The sequence below is a fragment of the Stenella coeruleoalba genome (genome assembly GCF_951394435.1).
Source record: "Stenella coeruleoalba genome assembly, chromosome: 2".
Classification (NCBI taxonomy): Eukaryota; Metazoa; Chordata; class Mammalia; order Artiodactyla; family Delphinidae; genus Stenella; species Stenella coeruleoalba.
In genome coordinates, this window is record NC_137147.1 from 148,140,069 (window position 1) to 148,153,715 (window position 13,647).

General features: G+C 35.8%; 1 protein-coding gene across 3 annotated transcripts in view; it reads right to left on the bottom strand.

Annotated features, from left to right (window-relative positions):
• The window catches only part of MINDY2 (MINDY lysine 48 deubiquitinase 2), a 112,198-nt gene that overhangs the window by 96,929 nt on the left and 1,622 nt on the right, over window positions 1-13,647 (bottom strand). For all 3 annotated transcript variants that reach the window (XR_013827299.1, XM_079914585.1, XM_079914586.1), the window contains exon 2: window positions 849-906. Coding sequence is in view for 2 of the 3 variants with exons in the window: in XM_079914585.1 (XP_079770711.1) it covers window positions 849-906 (58 nt within the window). In the remaining variant the exon portion in view is untranslated. The remainder of the gene's footprint in view (window positions 1-848; window positions 907-13,647) is intronic.

A 13,647-nucleotide genomic window follows, 5' to 3' on the forward strand; every position in this document is an offset into this window, starting at 1 on the left:
TCTTCCAAAAGCTCTAATCTCAATTACTTCACTAAACCTACACCTCACAAAAAAAAAAATCAGTTAGCTAGTTGTCTGGAATGGCATAAATAAACTAATCAGCTAATAAAATTTTTTAAAATAAAAATTTAATTACTAAACAACTGTAAGAATATGGATTAAGATTTCCGATTTGGTAATAGTATAAATATATAAATTCTTATTTGCTAAATTGTAAAAGACCGCAGGGTGATATACAACAACCTACTCTGTAAACAAGTTCTACTCAATGCAACTGGTCTGCAAACTGTGTAGTATGGTCTGTTTTGAAATAAGAATCTTGCATAAGAATGCAATTCAATACACTGCTTCCTTCATCAAGAAAAATTGGCCATCAAAAAATTTCAGATGGACTAAAATGTTTTACACTCTAGTATAAGCCTCTATTTCATTGCAGACCGGTAACTAACATTTTAAAGACTGACAGAGGTCCATGAATCATATTTTGGGTAGCACTGCTCCAAATCACCTCCTGGGTTTTAATTCAAGTCTACTCAATATTTTAAAACACTACCTACATTCAATGTTAGAGTTTTTGTGCCATTTCCCACTCTGTAGTTTATTGGAATTAATATGTACCTTGTTTTCTAGATGTCACTAGTCTCTTTATTTATATTAAAGAATTTTAATGCTGGTCAGAAAGAAGGCATCCAATAACAGAAACATACTGATAAAATTTTTTAATTAAGAGATTAAAAATTATAACTTAAAAATAGCCTCAAAAAGGTGAAATTTGGTAATATATTAGCTTTGAAAACTTTGGTTTATTTTGAAAGAAATATAAAAATCATTCACTTTTCAACACTAACCTAAATATTCCATCAGCTGTTCAGCAGTTATGATTTCCATCATCGGTGGAAGTTTCACCTGAAAAACAAAGTATTTTTCTATAAAATCAAATGTTTTAGATAATTAAAGTGTTTCTTCAGTCAGAAACACAAGTATGTATGTGTATTATATGTATCTTCTATAGGTATACAACACTCACATTTAAAAATCTTTGTAACTAATCTTTAATACAACAAAGCCAATCCTATCACCATAAAATTTACAGGGTGATACAAGATCTCAGAGAGTCAATGAGAAATCTATTTTCAAAGCCAAGTGCTATGCCTTTCGTCACCCATCCTGATTGTCATTATGTACCTGCAGCAGTGTCCTGCATGATAGAAAATACAGTTTAAGGGCAGGAAGAGGCACCGAACATGTTTTGACAGGTCACCCATGCAGCAGTTTTACTGAAGACAGGCTTAACACAGGTCAGTATTCTATTACTTCAGTCTACCCGGGCCATTTTTTTTTGTTGAGTAGCTAAAATGAATACAGTATAAAGGATGGTCATAAACTGAAGGATTCATACTATATGAGTCAACCTGTAAAATTTAAAAACAGGCAAAATTAAACTTTACTGTTTAGAGCTGTATATGTATAAAGAAAAGAAAATGGGTACTATAAAAATTAGGACTGTGATTAACCCTAGGGATAAGAGAAGGAGTTATAGTCATAACAGGACACGTAAGAGGCCTCTGGGGTGCTGGCAATGCTCTATATCTTGACTTGCATGGTAGTTCCACTGTTTGCTTTATGATAACTTGTTAAACTGGACATCTCTGTTTTATGTACTTTTCTGTATGCGTTATATGTCACAATAAAAAGGTTAAAAGTAGATATATACGTTATAGTCATATTTAAGTTTCAAAAGTCATGTCAGCTGCAACACAGTCTAAATGAATTTTTCAAATGAATTATCAGATGATTTACACAGATATTACAGCCAATGATTGTAAATATTTTAGATGACTTATTGAAAAGCATACTCCTTGGTATATTCATGGAAGAAAAATAAGTACTGTAAGATGCAAACTCGAACAAAATAATTAACATAGCAATGACAGAACAGCAGCATAATTAAAAATTCCTCAGGAATTACTATTTCAGGATCTTTTAAATCAGCAATTTCTCCAACAACAAGTATTGAAGAAGGTGCTCTGGATCTTTATGTTACCAAATGTAGTAACAGTATGTCACAATTTTTTGTTTTAATCAATGAATAAAGTAAGTGCTAAAAAAGATCCCTGTAAAACAGAACAGTTTTAGACCCTCTGAAAGCATACATGACAGTTGGTACTTATGAGTTAGTCATCCAGTGGCTTTATCACTCAGTGAAAACCAAGAGTTGCCATGGAGGTTTTGATCATTACTTGTTTCTAAATTATTCTTATTTTCTAGGACACTTTTTAAAATTGTAATAGACTTTTTTTTTTTTTTTTTTTTTTGGCTGCGCCGCATGGCATGCGGGATCTCAGTTCCCCGACCAGGGATAGAATCCATGCCCCCTGCAGTGGAAGCACAGAGTCTTAACAACTGGACCACCAGGAAAGTCCCAGAAATTGTAATAGACATTTTTTTTGGAGCAGTTTTAGGTTTACAGAAAAATTCAGCAGGAAGTACAGAGAGTTCCCATAAAGAGCATATTTTTCAAATTGAAACTCATTGGCAAATTATAGTCCCCTGCTTGTTTTTCTAAATAAAGTTGTATTGGGTGTCACTCTCATTTGTTTATGTACTGTCTTTGGCTGCTTTTGCCCTATAATAACAGAGCTGAATCTGCAACAGAGACGATATGGCCCACAAAGCCTAAAATATTTACTATCTGGTCCTTTACAGGAAAAGTATGTTGATCCCTGCTTTAGATGATCTTAACTGCTTTTAGATAATATTTTATCAAGGTGTTTCAATACCACTTTGAAGGTCTGATATTTAAACCAGTAGTTTATATACACTGTGAATATTTACATTCTGAATAACTGTCAGACCACTCTGAAAGTCCAGTTTTCACCTAACAATGCTTCTTAAATGAGACCTATATATTCTTTTATTCCAGACAAATTCAGTGCAGAAATATATTCACCAGAAAATCCCATAAACAAATAGCTTATCCTCTTTTGGTCAATGTAGTAATCCCACTATAAAACTGTCAATAAGAAACCAAGGCACTAACAAGTGTATGTATTTGGGAAATACATTCTACAATCCCAGATTTCTACAAATAGATGATTTCAGGGTTTAGTCTTGAAATTTCCAAATAATAACAACTGCCTATCATGTCTTGCTTCAAACATTTGAAATAGGAAATGACAACCTTTATAGAGATTTTAGAAGTGGGACAACAAATACGCAAATATTTTAACTATTCCCAAGCATACTGAGCGGTATATTCATTTCCCGAATCTTAGCCAACAAAATATTATGGATGTTCACTAAAGCTAGGGACAAAAGAGTATAATAGTGAAGAAATGTCTGCCTCCCTCCCACTAATACTTTGGAGCCATCAACAGATCTTAATTTTTTTTAACCACAAAATGATCTTCCTGAATGCTTGCTTCTCTTTTTGCTTCCCTCTACCACCATCACCACAAAAGCAAATGCTGAAGATTTTGTTAATGATCGTAAGACTTTCTTTCCTTTGTCTCTTTAGAGTCTATTAAAGAAAAAACAGGTTATGGGAAAGTTAGCTAAGGATACAGAATTTTAAATTGTGGCATTCTGTCTGAATCTCTAAATTTTAAACCTTATGATGAAAAACAGACAAACAAATGAAGTATGACCTAGGTTCTCAGATGGTCCTCTTTTAGTAATAATCTATAACATATTGTTTATAAGTAAATTAATGTATTCAAGGACATCTGGAAGGTACTCTAAGTAGTTTAAATATTCTTCCTAAAATTTGACCAAAACTTCTCAGTACATATTCACACACAGTTTCAAATTAATAGAGTCCAAATAAAATGAAGCTTTTATTATCTAGGAAAATAAATTATGTCCTATCCTATAAATATTTAATTATTCTAACTAGATTTCTATTAAAATATTTAAATAAAATATTTAATACTAAACACTTAAATTAACAAAAGAATATTTAAATTAACAAAAGAAAATAGCTACTACAACTCTATATATTCAACTATAGGATAAAACATCATTAATCCAGCCCAATTATTCTGTAATTCTTAGTCATTCGAAGAGTGAAGTGTACTTGAGAATAGACTCAAGAGAGACCAAAAATAAAAATAACAAAACCTGCTTAAAGTGTTAATATCCTGAACAGAAATGTAAAACATCTGAAAAGTGATATGCCAAGATTTTGATACCTATAATTATGATATAGGGGAGAGGTGGGAAAAAAATGCAGGGGACCCAGTAATAACAAAGAAATAAGGAACAGTCTATATAGCTAATGGTAAGTATGAAAATGACCAGCCAAAGAACATTGTTAAATGTTTAATTAGAATACCAATTAATAAGTACTCAAGAAATACAGTTTGGGGCTTCCCTGGTGGCGCAGTGGTTAAGAATCCGCCTGCCAATGCAGGGAACACGGGTTCGAGCCCTGGTCCGGGAAGATCCCACATGCTGCGGAGCAACTAAGCCCGTGTGCCACAACTACTGAGCCTGTGCTCTGGAGCCCGCGTGTCACAACTACTGAATACAGCACACCCTAGAGCCCGTGCTCTGCAACAATCAATCAATGCGATACACCACATTAACAAACTGACAAAAAATCATATGATCATCTCAATAGATGAAAAAAAAGCTTTTGATAAAATTCAACATCGATTTATGATAAAAACTCTCAACAAAGTGGGTATAGAGGAAACATACCTCACCATAATAGAGACCATTTATGACAGGGCTACAGCTAACATCATACTCAATGGTGAAAAGCATTTCACCATTTCCTCTCAGATCAGGAACAAGACAAGGATGCTCAACCATTTTTTTTTTTTTTTTTTTTTTGGCCATCCAGTGTGGCTTGTAGGATCTTAGTTTCCGGACCAGGGATTGAACCTGTGCCCCCTGCAGTGGAAGTGCGGATTCCTAACCCCTGGACCACCAGGAAATTCCCATTACCACTTTTAATCAACATAGTATTGGAAGTCCTAACCACAGCAACCAGAGAAGAAAAAGAAATAAAAGGAATCCAAACTGGAAAAGAAGTAAAACTGTCACTGTTTGCAGATGACATGCTATACATAGAAAATCCTAAAGACACCACCAAAAAGCTACCAGAACTCATCAATGAATTTGGTAAAACTGCAAGATACAAAATTAATATACAGACTTCTAAAAACAGCAACACCTTCTTTCAATGAAATCTTATATAAAACGTTATCTGAAATATATGTATATATATATGTGTGTGCGTGTGTATTTTTTTTTGGCTGTGCCGCACAGCATGTGGGATCTTAGTTCCCCAGCCAGGGATCAAACCCGTGCCCCCTGCACTGGAAGCACAGAGTCTTAACCACTGGACCTCCAAGGAAGTCCCGTGAAATATATTTTAAATGAAGAACTGACAGAACTTTGTGACCAGTGAAAAGTGAAGGATGATGGGAAAAGAAAAACTGAAGTTGACTCTACGGCTAAGGGAACTCTAAAACTTAAGATCCATATATTTAATAAAAATAAGACATTTGGTAAGGGAAGGTAAGTTTGTAGAAGAAAATGATGTCTGCTTCATAACTGTGAAATTTAGTTTGACATTCAAACAGAAAGTTGAGCTGGAACTCAGGAGACAAAAATTTTTTTTTTTAATATTTAGTTAGTTGCACCAGGTGGGCTCCTTAGTTGCGGCTCGCATGCTCCTTAGTTGCAGCATGCAGGCTTCTTAGTTGTGGCATGCATGTGGGATCTAGTTCCCTGACCAGAGATCGAACCTGGGCCTCCTGCATTGGGAGCATGGAGTCTTAACCACTGTGCCATGCAGGGAAGTCCCAGGAGACAAATATTTTTAATTTGTCCGTGAATTATTTGATTCCTGTGCTGTAGTCTGTTTTTGCATTACTTATGGTAAAAAGGATCACTAAATCATACAATTTCTTGGGAATTCCCTGGTGGTCCAATGGTTAGGGCTCTGCACTTCCACTGCAGGGAGTGTGAGTTCAATCCCTGGTTGGGGAACTAAGATCCTGCAAGCAGCACAGCACGTCCAAAAAAAAAAATTTCTTCTCAGTTCAAGTTTCACTGATTTTGAATATGTGGCAAATCATATAGTATTCGTAATTTTTTTAAGTTGAAATTGTGAAGAAATTATAATATAAGTATTATTAATGGGAATCAAAGAGACGAAATGCAGCTTTTTTCAAAATAAGGGCTAAAAAACTTAAGGATCCTTTCAACATGCCTTTAATTCTGGCTCCAGCAAATAAACATGTATTATAAGCTATTATACATCATACTTTATATTCTAATTTCTTAGAGGTAATATTCATTTATTATTAAGAATAATTACTGTACTTAAAAATACTAAAAATCTAACTGACTTTCTACATGCCATCAGTATTTCAAATCAGGAAAATTTAATAAGAGACAACTTTCAACTTCGGCCAATTTGAAACACCTTTACCCTCAATGTTTATCAGAACTTAGACCCCATTCTCAGAGTAATATCGAGGCCTATTTAAAACTATTTAAAACCATCAGAAACTGCAGATATATTCACATGTATTAGATTTTCAAGAATGTCCTATTTTATATGCAATTCAAAGGTTTTAGAACAATGAAGAATGTTTTTCCAGTGAAATTTTCCCAGTAAAAGATGTATAATAAAAGAAGACATCTTGGTGCTTCCCTGGTGGTGCAGTGGTTAAGAATCCGCCTGCCAATGCAGGGGACACGGGTTCCAGCCCTGGTCTGGGAAGATCCCACATGCTGTGGAGCAACTAAACCCATGCGCCACAACTAAGCTTGCGCTCTAGAGCCAGCGAGTCACAACTACTGAAGCCAGTGTGCCTAGAGCCCATGCTCTGCAACAAGAGAAGCCACCACAATAAGAAGCCCGCGCACCAGAACTAGAGAAAGCCCACGTGCAGCAACGAAGACCCAAGGCAGCCAAAAATAAATAAATAAATAAATAAGTTTATAAAAATAAATAAATATAAATAAATACAACTTTTTTTTAAAAAGGCATATTTAGTTCAAATTTCACTGGACTTATATTTAAGCAGCTCAGCAAGCTTACCATGCTGAAAATATACCCAAAGAAAAAGTGACAGTGAAACATTTATATTAATTGCTTGAAAGACAGATGAGAATAAGATAAGACAAGAGAACAGTTAAAAGGCTACTAAAGTAGTCCAGAAGAGAGATGAAAGTGGCCTGAACTAGGGTAGTGGCAGGAGAGAGAAAACTTAACTACTGAAAATATCAAAGAAAATACTTAATAAACTTTGATGGTAAAGGCAAGCTCGTTCACCACAGAACTCAAGAAAGGCTCTGAAATTGGAAGTGTCAGATAATTGAGAGGACATGGCATAAAACACAGGGAGCTAAAAACAGAAGGAATCTGTACAAAGAACAGATCCCCAGGATTTGTTCTAAGGAATCGTGAAGTCTATTTCTGCTTCTCTGACTTTATCACTAGCTCTTCTTCCACCCTGGTTTGTCCCAGGCCTATTGTCCACCAGGCTTACTGTAACCTTGAATTTCAACTTTCCAACCAAATATCTGAAGTAAGAGCTCAGGTTCTGAAGTGGGTATAAACTTACCTTGGGTAAGTTATTTACATTTTATGCACCTCAATTTTCTATGTATGTAAAATAGGAACAATATCTACACAAGGATTTCCTGATGTGGTCGAGAAAATTAAAAGAGAAATTGCATAGGGGCTTCCCTGGTGGCGCAGTGGTTGAGAGTCCGCCTGCCGATGCAGGGGACATGGGTTCGTGCCCTGGTCCGGGAGGATCCCACATGCCGCGGAGCGGCTAAGCCCGTGAGCCATGGCTGCTGAACCTGCAAGTCCGGAGCCTGTGCTCCGCAATGGGAAAGGCCACAACGGTGAGAGGCCCGCGTACCACAAAAAAAAAAAAAAAGAGAAATTGCATATAATACATGTAGAATACTTAGCATAGTATCTGGACATAAAAATAATTGAGTACTTACTGTTATTATTCAAAGCCCTAGGATTACTGATACCACCTGTGCTCAAATGTCCTTCACCTGGGACTTAACAGCGACAACGATGGAAGGAGAATGGGAAGGTTTTCCACTGAAGGACTACTCATAGCAAAGGGTGAGGAGAAAATGAGGACATCACTAATAGGACAACTAACACAGGGAGTATTCATAATCTCATCTGCCCATATCCACTTTATCTCACAAACCCAGAGATATTACACCAATCCTAATTCTTAGGAGAGACTGGAAATGAAAGCCTCGGAAGTGTTGCTTGCACCTTTTGTGTAAACAAAACTCTACCACTGTGTGAAGTTTTTAATCTCTTCTTACAGGATCTATATTAAAAAACAAACAGGGTGGGCACAGGCTAAGATGGAATCTTCAGCTCACCATCTGTTTTTCCATTTTTATAAGTAATACACTTGGAAATCCTCAAAAGAGCTTTGTGCCTACTTTAGGAAAAGGGGAATATGAGAAAATTTGTGCAATTGCAATATTCCTATGAGTCAGGAAGTAAAAAAAGAAGGTAAAACCTAGTCAAAAGTAAGAAGAGGTATCTGTGAAAAGGTATGAGAAAAGAAAGTCATCAAGGAGGGAGGGAGAATTAGAGCAAAAGCTTTCTGGTAAGAAGCTCACCCTCTGCAGGTGATAATGAGACAGAGGATATGTCCGCTGGAACTTCACTGAATTTTCTGCTAATGGCCTTTTGCTCATTTTGCTCTTGGGTCACTCATCTTTTTCTTTCTAATTTATAAGGGCTCTCTGTAAATTAAGAAATTAGCCCTTAGACACATACAGTAATCTAGCAGATAATTCCCTTAGTTTGTAGTGTGTGTTTTGACTTGACTTAGTTCCTGGTGAAGTTTTTTTGGGGAAGGGGTATCTTTTTGTCCTTTTTCTTTTTTTTAACCTTAAGTTTTTTGTTTTTTACTGAATCAAATGTATCAATTTTTACTTTATATTGATAGTTTCTAGGTTTAATGTCTGGAACAACAAGCCTAAGGTAAACAAACTTGCTTAAGAATCCTGCTGTTCCTCCCTTGATGTGGAGTAGGAGATCGTCTCAGCACCTGCTAAGCAAAGAAAGAAGAGGAAGAATTTCCCACCCAAAGGATTAGGGAGGAGAGGGGATGTGCTTCCAGCATCTTAAATCAGAATAGTGCATTCAGTCTTCCACTAAAATGCTACATAATAATTAGATACATAATGATTAGATATTACAATGCTATATGTCTTCTATTATAATGTAAAGTATAAGTTATATATATATATGTGTATATATATATATTTTTTTGAGTATGTGGGCCTTAGAACCTATATTCTTTCTATAAGAAAACAAAAGTGTGACAAAGCAGGGACTCCCTCTATTATTAAAGTAATACCTTCATAAACATAAAAATATTAAGGCAGAAGCTTTTAAAAATGTTTCATAATGCAAAATTTGAATCATATGGAAAAGCAAAAAGTAACAGCATAATGAACTTCCAAGTACCCATCACTCTGCTTCAGTATTTATAACATAGGCCAATAACATCAGAAAGTAAATTTTATATTTTATATATCTTCTGACTTGATTTTTATAAACACAACTGATTAATTGGGCCACAGCCCTCAAATAAAAAATGGCATTATTTTATGAAAGATTAAAGAAAAACTATTAAAAAAACACCAAAAAAAAGTCTAAAATAAAGAAGCAAAATGAAAATGTATTCTAAGACTTCAATTTGGGTCAATTTACCTGGTGTCGGCTAAAGAGAATTAGAAATTTGAGCTTGAATTAAATTTAATGAACAGATTTCCTTCTTTCTTGATTTGTTGGATTATCACAGCTCAACTATTTTACAGATGAGTGATGATCACCTACTTTCCATCAGTCCTAAACCAACACTTTTCATTAAAACTCCAACATTTCCAACTCAGTACTTACCATGTTTGATCATTTTAACTGTCATCTCTCACCCAGAATCATCATGGCACTTACTTCCTTTGAATCACTCAAATCTTCCTAATGTATTCAGTTTATTGATTTTTTTGTTTTTTTAGTTCCTCAACCAGGGACCGAACCCGTGCCCCCTGCAGTGGAAGCGCAGAGCCTTAACCACTGGACTGCTAGGAAATTCCTTACTGATTTTTCTCATTACTTCATTCTCCCCCAAAAAAGATGATCAACTGTTTTACTTTCAATTCTTAATTCCATTGACTCTCCATGAATCAACCCTTGAAAAGCCCAATACATGATAATCCTAACCAGACATTCTTCCTGCTCCTATTTCCAGAGATGAGAGAACTATTTTGGGGGGGGTGGAAGCAAAATTGACATACTAGAAGTTTTAAAAGAATACCCCAATTTATCCATGGCCACTGAGTACTTTCTGCTTATGCCTCAAATTCCTAGGCATAATCTTCAATGAGATGAGAACTTCTTTAAAACACAACATAATTTTCTCACAAAATTCACCCTTCGATGCTTTACAACTTCTCTCCTTAATTACTGGCAAGTTCAATAGCTATTACTGATGAGATCATCTGTTATTCTGACAAAATGGAGAATGAGTCCTCAATTTTCATGTCTCTCTATCTTAACATGACCTTGTCTTTGTATCTTCCTTCCATTACTTCAGAAAAAAAGATTGTTGTTGTTTTCCTCTGAAGAGAATTTTACCACCTATTCTGAGGACTCCATGTTATCCTGACTTTTTAGCGACCTTGTTCTCATATCTGTCCTTTTTGGCAAAATCTTTCCTACTCCACCAGTTCCTTGATGCTGCTGCATTTAACAATGATAACTGACCTTTTTTTTTTTTTTAAATTAGAGTCTCTCTCCCACACTACTATCATGACTTTGTCCTATCTCTAGTTCTCATTTACATCTCAAACTGTGCCTATACTGATTTCTTTTACACTCTCTCATCTTTACTGCTTAGCATTCCCTTCTCCCCAGCAACTTTATTCCTCTGTTTTCCTCTTTATTCCTCTGTTTTCTCTATGTCTACTGGAGAACTGGATGGAAGAGGGAGTGAGAAAATAGAGGGAGGATGTTTATAATGGCAATTTGCAGTTCCTCACATATACTGGGATGACAAATAGTTGAGAACTATTCACCACTCTCTTTGGAGAATTCATGTATTCTCACTGATACCATACTTATATCTATGCAATAATTCTCCAGTTCAATTTTTCTCATAATTTTTACGTCTTTCCTGAGGCCCATTCTATGTTTCTGGAGGCATAATGAACATTTATATTTTTATGTCCCACTAACAGACAATTCCAACCTGACACAGCCAAACTCTGACATCAACTTTCCCATCTAAAACACATTCTCTACCTTTTGAATGATCCAACCAATCCTTATTACCCAATTAGAAAAAGTGTCACATCCTTCATTTCCTATATCCAGATAGCAATCAATTCATCATTTAGGCTGTGACATTATCCTCAACAGAGAGAAGGGGCAGAGAGTTTCCCATCCAAAAGAGCTATCCTCATCAATTCTTCCTGCTACACTCACTACAATCTCACCTCCAGTCAAATCTCAAATGAAAAGACCCCTTTCTTTATGTCATTTCTCTATCCAGTAATTTATAGTAGCTTCCTATTATCAGCTGTATATAAAGTCTAAACATGTCTAATGATGGGTCCTCTGAAATCTGACAACTACCTTCATACCCTATTTACTATTTTTCTCTACTACGGCATTTCTCAAACTTTTTGGTCTCAAGACCCTCTTCAGTCCTAAAAATTATTTAGGATCACAAAGAGCTCTTGTTTAAGTGGATTATATCTATCAAGATTTACCATACTAGAAATAAAAATTGAGAAAAATTTTAAACACAAGAACGCACGAGCACAGATTCTGTTAACTGTCAGAGCAATTATGTCATCACACATCATACAGCCTGAAAAACTCTACTGACACTGAGAGAATGAGAGCGAAAAAGGCAAAAAAAAACTGAGTACTATTATGAACAGTACTGACCTCAGAAGCCCTGGCTCACTTTGAGAACACTGCTCTATCCAAACTTGCTTCTCTTAATCGATCTCCCCATCAATCACTGATGATTACTGATGACTAGTTTTTGTGTGCATCAATAGCCTTGAGGCAGAAAAAAGGCTAAGAGCCAAAGATTTATAAAACAATCTCGAAGTACCTTAGCATGCCTGCTCATTCAGAGTCTAACCCACCTATCAATTTTATTTCCTGCTACTGCCATTTCCTTCTCCTCCTCCACTGCACTCCAAGCAAGGTTGGAGTCTCCAAATAGAAAATACCTTTTTCTGCTTCAGCATCTTTGAACACACTATTCCCTCTGCCTCGAAGGAACTTCTCTTACTCATCCATCAGACCCAGTACACAGGTTACCTCTTCTGTGAAGCTTTCCCTTGACATGTTCCACTCCCAATTACACTTTTCTCTGTAATTCCATAGCATATTTAGAACTTCTACATTGCAATGTGGTTATTGTTTATATGTCTGTCTCCCCATTACCAATGAGCTACATGAGGGCACACGTGCATCTTACTTACCTCTGTATTTCTAGTACCTCACATATAGTGGGAACGCAAATGTATGCTGTCTTTCAAAGACCAATTCAATGCTCATCTATCCCCAAATATTTGAGACCATGGTACTTGCTCTTTCCTCTGAACTTCTGCAGTACTATGTAGAAACTAGGAAGTGAGAAAAGCCTAAAGGAAACTGTTACTCCTTCTGACAGAAAGGCTGGGGACTTTGGCTCATAGGATGAAATTTAACTCCCTAGTCTGACATTCAAGGGCTTTCATCAAGGGGCTCTTCACCTTTTCAATCTTATTTTCTATTATCCTGCAATATGAACTTACCGCTCCTGTCATCCAAAACACACACACACACATACACACACACACACACACACACACATTATCCATTTTATTTTCATCCCTTTTATTTATACCCTTCCCTCTCCCAGGAATTCCATTTTCCTGTTATTTTAAATCCTACTTTTCCTTAAAAGCTTCCTTCAAGATCTAAAAATTCCATGAAGCTCTCTGGGACTATGCCAGACCAAAGGAAAACTTCCCCTTTGGGGATGTCTAATGCATTTCAATCTGCTTCCTATAACCTAGCATTTATAGTGTATTGTCTTGCATTGTTCTTTAGTAATTTCAAGTAAGTCGATGCTGCAACTCCAAATAGCTCAACAGCTCTTCAAGAGCAGGCAGTTTTCACTCAACACATTTGAGTGCCATTATGTACTAGATACTGGTAAGATATAATCTTATTTCTTTTGCATTAGCCCTTGCTAGAAAGGAAGATGAAGGGACTTAATAAACACTATTTCCTTTACTTGATTTTCTTCCTAACTAGTCACAATAATCCAGATTATTTTTTTCTAGGGAACATTTTATCTATAGATACAATTCTCAATTTAAAAGTAAAATATGTACTCTAAGATGCATGTTCTCAGCACTCTAAAACTGCAAGCTTAAATAAGACACTTCATTTACAGGTCCCCAATATATTGAGTCCTCAATATACTTCCTTTTGAAGGGCCCTTCCCTCTTTTGCTCCTTTAACTTGAATATATCTTTTCTTATTTTAGTTGTTATAATTTTAGCTCCCTTAACACATTCTGATGTGTGGTTACTGGTAATAATGCCAGACTCTTTAAG